Consider the following 12,700-nt stretch of genomic DNA (forward strand, 5'->3'; position numbering starts at 1 on the left):
TTCTTTCCTCTGACGGCTTTGACGGGCTCAGGCACTCAGGCAGGAATGTGCTGCTCTGCTTGTGATAGGATAGAAGCTATACACACCCTCTCCAGGCCCCCTGCAGGCTCTGTGTGAGTCACAGACTGAGCTCCTCTCAGCCTATCACACTCTGGTTAGCAGCCATGTCTTTTGTTTGTAAACACTGCCTAAAACTGGCAATTACAAGCCAGGATTGCAGCAGGAAGTGGCAGAAACAGCATAGAGGGGCCCAGGAGAACATAATGAATATAATGGTATGCTTTTTATTGTAAGAATTTTACAGTACAGATTCTCTTTAAAGTCAATCCTTCAAAGAATACAAAAAATGACAAAATTCATCGCTGGGGCAGCAAGAATGCCTGCGACAGTTAATGAGATGCTAATTATTCCATGCGTCATGCAGATTTAATGCAAATGTATGCATATCAAATTTACATATATTTAAAGCAAACCTGTAGCGGCCATAAACGTATGTGATAATGAATTGTATGTGTAGTACAGCTAATGTTCGGAATACACAATGGGCTTGATTCACTAAAGGGCGCTAACACAGTTAGAACGCCTAAATGTTTTGCACGTGCAAACTAGGGTGCTAAGTAGTCTGCACGGGGAAAGATGTTACTGATCGTGCGCTATTTGGTGCGCGCGAAACGTCACACCGTCCATGTGGAATGTACACTTATCAGGCTATTTTGCACTCGGACGGTGCGACGTTTCACGAGCACCGGTGCAACGCCGGTGCAACGCTTCGAGCGCACAGCTTTTGCGTGCATATTAGTGCGTGCAAAGGCACTTTGCACGTGCTAAGGGGCTTTTCACTAGCGTGTTAACACTTAGCACCAGTGGTGGGCCGAAATTTCACATGTGCGAAATTTCGCATCGAAATTCGCCATTTTCCATCGTAATTGTAATGCGAAATTTACGGGAGAATGCGTAATAAATTACGTGTGAACCGTAATTATGTATCGAAATTTTGCATAACTTCGTAATTTCACGAAATTACGGTTCATTACGAAATTAGTCATTTAGTATCTTTTGACGCATATTTTGATTGATGTAAGCTTACAAATTTCCGCATGCGGACATGGTATTGTATAGACGCGCATGCGCTGTTTAATGCGTATGTTTATACGCATTATAAGCATGATTATACGCATTCATATACAGTATATAGTATGCGCATTGGCAAGTTTAACGCAGATTTTCAGGCGTAAGTAACGCGTTATTACTTTACGCAATTTCGTTTACAAGCGTAGTACTGTAGCAGTAATTACGTTATACCCGTAATTTCGTAAAATATTACGCAAAGTTTAATGTGAAGTTTTACAATGTGAAAAACTTTGCGAAATTTGCAGAACAACGTTTTTTGGCCATTACAAGTGCCACTGCTTAGCACGCTTTTGTGAATTAAGCCCAATTAGTTTTTTCGGCAGTTGTACTGGCCGACTGGCCGATGATACCCTGACCTTTTTTTGATGGTATTTCCGGTGGATTTCCATTCACTTCTATGAGAAAATCGATCAGAAAAACAATCAAAATCATATCGGATCTTTCAGAAATTATCTATGGAACCATCTATCTGCCAGAAAAAAACTCATGGTGTATTGCCAGCATTAGAAAAATAACATTAGTAGCAAAGAAAAAGAAAAAAGCTTTATATTATTTTCCAGTACAGGAAGAGTTAAAACAACTTCAGTTGTTATCTATGCAAAAGAGCTTCTCTGAGCTCTCAGACCCACTGGTTCGAAGACGGTGCTGTTTTCTTAAGCACTTAAAAGGAACCAGAGACGAAGCTTATTAAAAATAGGAAAATATTTTATACATACCTGGGGTTTCCTCCAGCCCCATAAGCCTGGATCGCTCCCATGCCGCCGTCCTCCGCTGCCTCTATCGCTGGTACCGGGTCCCGTCACTTCCGCCGGACGCGACCAGTCTTCCGCATGCACAGGGGCTCCCTCCGGCTCTGTACGCATGCGCATGCGCAGTATGGAGGGAGCGCACTGCGCCTGCGTCGACTGGCCGAAAAGATGGGACCCGGTACCGGTGGACAGAGGCAGCGAAGGACGGCGGCGTGGGAGCGATCCAGGCTTATGGGGCTGGAGGAAGCCCCAGGTATGTATAAAACTGGAAGTTAGAGCGTCTCTGGGTCTCTGTTAAACAGCCAAGAAACAGTGAGAGACAGCTTGAGATAAGGTTTGAGGGTTGGTGCACACCTAGCGGCTTTTTCAGCGTTTCTGCAGCAGCTTGCGGCTGCGGATCCGCTTGGTCAATGTATCTCAATGGGGTGGGTCACACCAGAGCGGGAGGCGTTTTGCAGAAACGCATACTCCCGGGGTGAGGCATTTTTTGGATTGCGGGTGCGTTTCTGCCTCAATGTTAAGTATAGGAAAAACGCAAACCGCTCTGAAAAACGCCTGTTCAGAGCGGTTTTGCCGGCGTTTTTGTTACAGAAGCTGTTCAGTAACAGCTTTACTGTAACAATATATGAAATGTACTATACTGAAATCCGCTGCAGCAATCCGCAAAACGCTAGCAAAACGCCATAGAAAAATAAGAAAAAGCGTTTCAAAATCTGCTAGCATTTTGCGGATCTGCTAGCAGGTTTTGGTGTGCACCAGGCCTAACTGCAGGAAAGTTAAAGGGTTATTATTTCTGATTTGTTTTATAGCTTAAAGAGAACCAGAGATGACGTAAGTAAAGCTATTATACATACCTGGGGCTTCCTCCAGCCCCATACGCACGGATCGCTCCCACGCCGCCGTCCACCGCTACCTGTTTCCGCCGGTACCGGGTCCCGTAGTTTCGGCCGGTTGGCCAGTCGGCGGCAGCACGCGGCCAATTGTCCGCATCCCAGGGGCTCCCTCCATATCCGTACGCATTTGGCGCCATACTGCGCAGCCGCATGCGTAAGGGTATGGAGGGAGCCCCTGTGCATGCGGACATTTGGCCATGTCCGCCGGAAGTGACGGGATCCTGTACTGCCGATAGAGGAAGCGGAAGATGGCGGCGTGGGAGCGATCGAGGTTTATGGGGCTGGAAGAAGCCCCAGGTATGTATAAAATCTTGTTTCATTTTCCCTCTATGGCCGTCTCTGGTTCCCTTTAAAAGACAGAGTGTGGATTCTAAACGGCAACTTTGGCAGTATGATGCAATGTTATATAAAAAGCTATATAACTTAAAATACAAAACACGAGACTCTTTTCTTTGCTGTTAATGTTCTAATACTTATCCGTACTGCACATATGGGAGACCTGCACCGACATTCAGGTTCAGGTGCCCTGGCCTGACATAAGGAAGTGGTGGTGTGAATTACCTGTTATACTGGGGGAAGGGGGGGGGGGGGTCTGGCTACCTATGATGGTTGGCACCCCTAGCTATCTGTTCTGGGGGGTTCTCTCTCGCTGTCTTTACTGTCAATTTGATTATTTTAGTATTATAGTATTTGTGAACAATGTATTGCTTTATGCTTAGTAATATGGGGGCTACAAGGTCTGTGCAGGAATGAGGAATCTGTCCCCCCACTGCAACCGGGTAAAGTATGAAGTCTGTACATGACCCCAACCAGCCATTGCACACAGTGCAGCTCATTTCTCCCATACCCCCTCCTCACTTACTGCTGTCTTTTTTTTTTCCCCCGCTGACTGGAGTTCTCCTTTAACCACTTGAGGACTACAGTCTTTCTAACCCTTAAAGGAATACTATTAAAGTATCTCAAATTTCTGGAAGCAGCATTAATCAATATGGCAATATGAGTCAGAACGAACACAGCATATGCTTCTGCTGTGCAGTGTGTCTTTTTATAATATACCTTGCAGACAGCGTCCCCTGAACAAACTGACGGCGACGGGTTATTGGGGCAGACCATTATGCTAGAGGTGATGCCTCTTGCCGAGTGCAGCTGTGGACTATACTGTTTTATGTTCCCCAACATCAGTGCAAGTTATCCAGCATGTTACTATGAGGAGGGAGAGACAACAGCTCTCCCTCCCTCTCACTCCAAGTCTGCCCGGCCAATAACACCATGCTTACTTGTCCCCTTCTGCTTGCGTGTGAAGAGAATCGTCAGAAGTTTCCCTTCACACTAGTGAAGCCCGGTTCATGAGGGATTGGCTCATTTGAGCCGGTTCTTTCCTGTGAGTCGAGTGATCCGACTCATCACACTGAACCGAATCAGTTCAGTGAATGAGAAAGACACTGAACCGAATCAGTCCAGTGGATGAGAAAGGATTCCTTTCTCATCCACTGGACTGATTCGGTTCAGTGTCTTTCTCATTCACTGAACTGATTCGGTTCAGTGTGATGAGTCGGATCACTCGACTCACAGGAAAGAACCGGCTCAAATGAGCCAATCCCTCATGAACCGGGCTTCACTAGTGTGAAGGGAAACTTCTGACGATTCTCTTCACACGCAAGCAGAAGGGGACAAGTAAGCATGGTGTTATTGGCCGGGCAGACTTGGAGTGAGAGGGAGGGAGAGCTGTTGTCTCTCCCTCCTCATAGTAACATGCTGGATAACTTGCACTGATGTTGGGGAGCATAAAACAGTATAGTCCACAGCTGCACTCGGCAAGAGGCATCACCTCTAGCATAATGGTCTGCCCCAATAACCCGTCGCCGTCAGTTTGTTCAGGGGACGCTGTCTGCAAGGTATATTATAAAAAGACACACTGCACAGCAGAAGCATATGCTGTGTTCGTTCTGACTCATATTGCCATATTGATTAATGCTGCTTCCAGAAATTGAGATACTTAAATAGTATTCCTTTAAGGACCAGGCACTTTTTTTCCACTCAGACCACTGCAGCTTTCACGGTTTATTGCTCGCTCATACAACCTACCACCTAAATGAATTTTGGCTCCTTTTCTTGTCACTAATAAAGCTTTCTTTTGGTGCTATTTGATTGCTCCTGCGATTTTTACTTTTTATTATATTCATCAAAAAAGACATGAATTTTGGCAAAAAAATGATTTTTTTAACTTTCTGTGCTGACAATTTTCAAATAAAGTAAAATTTCTGTATACATGCAGCGCGAAAAATGTGGACAAACATGTTTTTGATAAAAAAAAAACCATTCAGTGTATATTTATTGGTTTGGGTAAAAGTTATAGCGTTTACAAACTATGGTGCAAAAAGTGAATTTTCCCATTTTCAAGCATCTCTGACTTTTCTGACCCCCTGTCATGTTTCATGAGGGGCTAGAATTCCAGGATAGTATAAATACCCCCCAAATGACCCCATTTTGGAAAGAAGACATCCCAAAGTATTCACTGAGAGGCATAGTGAGTTCATAGAAGATATTATTTTTTGTCACAAGTAAGCGGAAAATGACACTTTGTGACAAAAAAAAGAAAAAAAAAAAGAATCCATTTCTTCTAACTTGCGACAAAAAAAAATGAAATCTGCCACGGACTCACCATGCCCCTCTCTGAATACCTTGAAGTGTCTACTTTCCAAAATGGGGTCATTTGTGGGGTGTGTTTACTGTCCTCGCATTTTGGGGGGTGCTAATTTGTAAGCACCCCTGTAAAGCCTAAAAGTGCTCATTGGACTTTGGGCCCCTTAGCGCAGTTAGGCTGCAAAAAAGTGCCACACATGTGGTATTGCCGTACTCAAGAGAAGTAGTAGAATGTGTTTTGGGGTGTATTTTTACACATACCCATGCTGGGTGGGAGAAATATCTCTGTAAATGACAATTTTTTTCATTTTTTTTTTACACACAATTGTCCATTTACAGAGTTATTTCTCCCACCCAGCATGGGTATGTGTAAAAATACACCCCAAAACACATTGTACTACTTCTCCCGAGTACGGCGATACCACATGTGTGGCACTTTTTTGCACCCTAACTGCGCTAAAGGGCCCAAAGTCCAATGAGTACCTTTAGGATTTCACAAGTCATTTTGCGGAATTTGATTTCCAGACTACTCCTCACGGTTTAGGGCCCCTAAAATGCCAGGGCAGTATAGGAACCCCACAAATGACCCCATTTTAGAAAGAAGACACCCCAAGGTATTCCGTTAGGAGTATGGTGAGTTCATAGAAGATTTTATTTTTTGTCAAAAGTTAGCGGAAAATTGATTTTTATTGTTTTTTTCACAAAGTGTCATTTTCCACTAACTTGTGACAAAAAATAAAATCTTCTATGAACTCACCATACTCCTAACGGAATACCTTGAGGTGTCTTCTTTCTAAAATGGGGTCATTTGTGGGGTTCCTATACTGCCCTGGCATTTTAGGGGCCCTAAACCGTGAGGAGTAGTCTGGAAATCAAATTCCGCAAAATGACCTGTGAAATCCTAAAGGTACTCATTGGACTTTGGGCCCTTTAGCGCAGTTAGGGTGCAAAAAAGTGCCACACATGTGGTATCGCCGTACTCGGGAGAAGTAGTACAATGTGTTTTGGGGTGTATTTTTACACATACCCATGCTGGGTGGGAGAAATAACTCTGTAAATGGACAATTGTGTGTAAAAAAATCAAAAGATTGTCATTTACAGAGGTATTTCTCCCACCCAGCATGGGTATGTGTAAAAATACACCCCAAAACACATTGTACTACTTCTCCCGAGTATGGCAATACCACATGTGTGGCACTTTTTTGCACCCTAACTGCGCTAAAGGGCCCAAAGTCCAATGAGTACCTTTAGGATTTCACAGGTCATTTTGCGAAATTTGATTTCCAGACTACTCCTCACGGTTTAGGGCCCCTAAAATGCCAGTTCAGTATAGGAACCCCACAAATGACCCCATTTTAGAAAGAAGACACCCCAAGGTATTCCGTTAGGAGTATGGTGAGTTCATAGAAGATTTTATTTTTTGTCACAAGTTAGTGGAAAATGACACTTTGTGAAAAAAACAATAAAAATCAATTTTCCGCTAACTTTTGACAAAAAATAAAATCTTCTATAAACTCACCATACTCCTAACGGAATACCTTTGGGTGTCTTCTTTCTAGAATGGGGTCATTTGTGGGGTTACTATACTGCCCTGGCATTTTAGGGGCCCTAAACCGTGAGGAGTAGTCTTGAAACCAAATGTCGCAAAATGACCTGTGAAATCCTAAAGGTACTCATTGGACTTTGGGCCCCTTAGCGTACTTAGGGTGTAAAAAAGTGCCACACATGTGGTACCGCCGTACTCAGGAGAAGTAGTATAATGTGTTTTGGGGTGTATTTTTACACATACCCATGCTAAGTGGGAGAAATATCTCTGTAAATGACAATTGTTTGATTTGTTTTACACACAATTGACCATTTACATAGAAATTTCTCCCACCCAGCATGGGTATGTGTAAAAATACACCCCAAAACACATTATACTACTTTTCCTGAGTACGGCGGTACCACATGTGTGACACTTTTTTGCAGCCTAGGTGCGCTAAGGGGCCCAACGTCCTATTCACGGGTCATTTTGAGGCATTTGTTTTCTAGACTACTCCTCGCGGTTTAGGGCCCCTAAAATGCCAGGGCAGTATAGGAACCCCACAAGTGACCCCATTTTAGAAAGAAGACACCCCAAGGTATTCCGTTAGGTGTATGGCGAGTTCATAGAAGATTTTATTTTTTGTCACAAGTTAGTGAAAAATGACACTTTGTGAAAAAAACCCAATAAAAAATCAATTTCCGCTAACTTTTGACAAAAAATAAAATCTTCTATGAACTCGTCATACACCTAACAGAATACCTTGGGGTGTCTTTTTTTCTAAAATGGGGTCACTTGTGGGGTTCCTATACCGCCCTGGCATTTTACGGGCCCAAAACCGTGAGTAGTCTGGAAACCAAATGTCTCAAAATGACTGTTCAGGGGTATAAGCATCTGCAAATTTTGATGACAGGTGGTCTATGAGGGGGCGAATTTTGTGGAAGCGGTCATAAGCAGGGTGGCCTTTTAGATGACAGGTTGTATTGGGCCTGATCTGATGGATAGGAGTGCTAGGGGGGTGACAGGAGGTGATTGATGGGTGTCTCAGGGGGTGGTTATAGGGGAAAATAGATGCAATCAATGCACTGGGGAGGTGATCGGAAGGGGGTCTGAGGGGGATCTGAGGGTTTGGCCGAGTGATCAGGAGCCCACACGGGGCAAATTAGGGCCTGATCTGATGGGTAGGTGTGCTAGGGGGTGACAGGAGGTGATTGATGGGTGTCTCAAGGTGTGATTAGAGGGGGGAATAGATGCAAGCAATGCACTGGCGAGGTGATCAGGGCTGGGGTCTGAGGGCATTCTGAGGGTGTGGGCGGGTGATTGAGTGCCCTAGGGGCAGATAGGGGTCTAATCTGATAGGTAGCAGTGACAGGGGGTGATTGATGGGTAATTAGTGGGTGTTTAGGGTAGAGAACAGATGTGAACACTGCACTTGGGAGGTGATCGGACGTCGGATCTGCGGGCGATCTATTGGTGTGGGTGGGTGTTCAGTTTGCCCGCAAGGGGCAGGTTAGGGGCTGATTGATGGGTGGCAGTGACAGGGGGTGATTGATGGGTGGCAGTGACAGGGGGTGATTGATGGGTGATTGACAGGTGATTGACAGGTGATCAGTGGGTTATTACAGGGAAGGACAGATGTAAATAATGCCCTGGCGAATTGATAAGGGGGGGTCTGAGGGCAATCTGAGCGTGTAGGCGGGTGATTGGGTGCCCGCAAGGGGCAGATTAGGGTCTGATCTGATGGGTAACAGTGACAGGTGGTGATAGGGGGTGATTGATGGGTGATTGATGGGTAATTAGTGAGTGTTTAGAGGAGAGAATAGATGGAAACACTGCGCTTGGGTGGTGATCTGATGTCGGATCTGCGGGCGATCTATTGGTGTGGGTGGGTGATCAGTTTGCCCGCAAGGGGCAGGTTAGGGGCTGATTGTTGGGTGGCAGTGACAGGGGGTGATTGATGGGTGATAGGTGATTGGCAGGTGATTGACAGGTGATCAGTGGGTTATTACATGGAAGGACAGATGTAATTAATGCACTGGTGAATTGATAAGGGGGGGGGGGGGGGGGTCTGAGGGCAATCTGAGCATGTGGGCGGGTGATTGGGTGCCCGCAAGGGGCAGCTTAGGGTCTGATCTGATAGGTAACAGTGACAGGTGGTGATAGGGGGTGATTGATGGGTGATTGATGGGTAATTAGTGGGTGTTTAGAGAAGATAACAGATGTAAACAATACATTTGGGAGGTAATCTGACGGCGGGTTTGCGGGCGATCTAATGGTGTGGGTGGGAGATCAGATTGCCCGCAAGGGGCAGGTTAGGGGCTGATTGATGGGTGGCAGTGACAGGGGGTGATTGATGGGTGATAGGTGATTGGCAGGTGATTGACAGGTGATCAGTGGGTTATTACAGGGAAGAACAGATGTAATTAATGCACTGGCGAATTGATAAGGGGTGGTCAGAGGGCAATCTGAGCGTGTTGGCGGGTGATTGGGTGCCCGCAAGGGGCAGATTAGGGTCTGATCTGATAGGTAAAAGTGACAGGTGGTGATAGGGGGTGATTGATGGGTGATTGATGGGTAATTAGTGGGTGTTTAGAGGAGAGAATAGATGTAAACAATGGATTTGGGAGGTGATCTGATGTCGGATCTGCGGGCGATCTATTGGTGTGGGTGGGTGATCAGATTGCCCGCAAGGGGCAGGTTAGGGGCTGATTGTTGGGTGGCAGTGACAGGGGGTGATTGATGGGTGATTGATGGGTGATTGACGGGTGATTGACAGGTTATCAGGGAAGATAGATGCATACAGTACACAGGGGGGGGGGGGGGTCTGGGGGGGGGTCTGGGGAGAATCTCAGGGGTGGGGGGTGATCAGGAGGGGGCAGGGGGCAGGGGGGGATATAAAAAAAAAATAGCGTTGACAGATAGTGACAGGGAGTGATTGATGGGTTATTAGGGGGGTGATTGGGTGCAAACAGGGGTCTGGGGGGTGGGCAGGGGGGGGGTCTGAGGGGTGCTGTGGGCGATCAGTGGGCGGGGGGGGGCAGATCAGTGTGTTTGGGTGCAGACTAGGGTGGCTGCAGCCTGCCCTGGTGGTCCCTCGGACACTGGGACCACCAGGGCAGGAGGCAGCCTGTATAATACACTTTGTATACATTACAAAGTGTATTATACACTTTGTATGCGGCGATCGCGGGGTTAACATCCCGCCGGCGCTTCCGTATGGCCGGCGGGATGTTACGGCGGGTGGGCGGAGCCAGTTGCCGGGGGAAGCGCGCGTCATCAATGACGCGATCGCTCCCCCGGCATGCCTAAAGGACGCGCCGCCTGAAGGCGTATTGCGGTCCTTTAGGCGTCCACTTTGCCGCCGCCCATGGGCTGTGGGCGGTCGGCAAGTGGTTAAAGAGGACCTGTAACCCAGGAATAAACTTCATCCCAGTCAGTAGCTGATTTCCCCTTTCCCATGAGAAATCTATTCCTTTTCTCAAATGGATCATCAGGGGGCGCTGTATGGCTGATATTGTGGTGAAACCCCTCCCACAGTGTGATGTCATGGCCATTGGCTACCAAGTAATCAGAAGATCCAGTTCACAACCCTAACCTACTAAACTCTCCACAATCTCTCCCCTGTACATCTCCTCACTGATATCCAGATACCAACCCAACCGCAATCTCAGATCTGCACATAACCTTCTATTGTCCTCCTCTAGAATCACCTCCTAACATTCCCATATACAAGATTTCTCACGTGCTTCACCCCTCCAATAGAATGCCCTTCCATAGCAAATCTGTCACTCTCCAACCTTTGATCACTTTAAATGCTCCTTCAAAACTCACTTTTTCCGATAAGCCTATGCTCTACCTTAGGCCACTTCCCCTTTGACCACTGGTCTAGTTGCGCTCCTACGAGTTATCCTAAAAACACACTGCCTCCAGATATGTTTATTTTTGTATACTACCTCACCTGTTGATTCCCCCCCCCCCCCCTTCCCCATTCCTTTAGATTGTAAGCTTGCAAGGGCAGGGCTCTCTCACCCTTTTGTGTCTTGAAATTTGTTATACACTTTAATAATTTTACTTTTGTCACTGTAATTACCAATTCTGTATTTTGCACCAGTTCTGTATTTTGCATCTTGGTGTATACCATTGTCTGAACTATGTACTCCTTGTTTGTTTCTTAATTTGTACAGCATCATCGCATGTGTTGGCGCTTTATAAATCAATAATAATAATAATGAACATTCTGCAGAGCTGCACCTGCCAGCCATAAAGATGTCGCCATGTGATAAATGTCAGAATGTAAATCAGGGAGAGGAAAGATTTTACAATGGGCAAATACTGACTTAATAATCTATAAATTAATATTGTAAAAAATAAAAAAATAAATAAGTGATTTTATTCATGATGTTATTTTCACTACAGGTCCTCTTTATGTCATGACATCACCAGAACATACCTGTGTATGGATCCAGCCGAAACCGGTCATCTCCGAGGCCGTAAAGCGCGTAAGTGATCTGGGCGTTGTTGCCCACATCTGGGTCCTTGGCTGCGATCCTGAGGATAGAGAGTCCCGGAGGGGCATCCTCGGCAACCGTTGCCGTGTAAAGAATCTGATAAAAAACAGAATTATCTCAGATGAGTTTTTCCCCTGCATTGCAGCAATTCATCCATGGCAGGAATGTAAAATCCCAAACAAAGCTGAATAGGAGAGACTGTTCTGTAATGCTGGAGCTATTTCTGGAGGCGCGGGACGATCTGTCTCCTGCCCAGCGAGGAACACGATCAAACCAGTTCTCTGGTGATTATACTCGATAGGCTTCAGGAGGTGCTTAATCTCCGCAATTCCAGATGCCAATCGCTTACAAGTGCGACTCGTTCCAGGAAGAGCAACAGGCAGAAAACCGACGAGCTGGTCTATCGAGGAAGAGCAACAGGCAGAAAACCGACGAGCTGATCTATCGAGGAAGAGCAACAGGCAGAAAACTGACGAGCTGATCTATCGAGGAAGAGCAACAGGCAGAAAACCGACGAGCTGATCTATCGAGGAAGAGCAACAGGCAGAAAACTGATGAGCTGATCTATCGAGGAAGAGCAACAGGCAGAAAACTGACGAGCTGATCTATAGAGGAAGAGCAACAGGCAGAAAACCGACGAGCTGATCTATCGAGGAAGAGCAACAGGCAGAAAACTGATGAGCTGATCTATCGAGGAAGAGCAACAGGCAGAAAACTGACGAGCTGATCTATCGAGGAAGAGCAACAGGCAGAAAACCGACGAGCTGATCTATCGAGGAAGAGCAACAGGCAGAAAACTGATGAGCTGATCTATCGAGGAAGAGCAACAGGCAGAAAACTGAAGCGCTGATCTATCGAGGAAGAGCAACAGGCAGAAAACTGAAGTGCTGATCTATCGAGGAAGAGCAACATGCAGAAAACCGATGAGCTGATCTATCGAGGAAGAGCAACAAGCAGAAAACCGAGGAGCTGATCTATTGAGAAAGAGCAACAGGCAGAAAACTGATGAGCTGATCTATTGAGGAAGAGCAACAGGCAGAAAACCGAGCAGCTGATCTATTGAGAAAGAGCAACAGGCAGAAAACTGATGAGCTGATCTATTGAGGAAGAGCAACAGGCAGAAAACCGAGCAGCTGATCTATCAAGGAAGACAAGGATGGGCAGCTGCACGGAGGAACCAATCAGAATGTGTTGTATTTAAAGGATACCTTAGCTCTCTCTCATTTTCAAGTCCTGATGCCCTCTGCTCAC

At 46.1% G+C, this 12,700-nt stretch overlaps 1 protein-coding gene across 1 annotated transcript in view; it reads right to left on the reverse strand.

Moving 5' to 3' along the window:
• FAT2 (FAT atypical cadherin 2) overlaps positions 1-12,700 on the reverse strand; it is a 208,769-nt gene that overhangs the window by 37,592 nt on the left and 158,477 nt on the right. The window contains exon 12 of the mRNA XM_068278392.1: positions 11,392-11,545. Within this exon, the coding sequence (XP_068134493.1) occupies positions 11,392-11,545 (154 nt within the window). The remainder of the gene's footprint in view (positions 1-11,391; positions 11,546-12,700) is intronic.

The sequence above is a fragment of the Hyperolius riggenbachi genome, chromosome 3 (assembly GCF_040937935.1).
Source record: "Hyperolius riggenbachi isolate aHypRig1 chromosome 3, aHypRig1.pri, whole genome shotgun sequence".
Lineage (NCBI taxonomy): Eukaryota > Metazoa > Chordata > Amphibia > Anura > Hyperoliidae > Hyperolius > Hyperolius riggenbachi.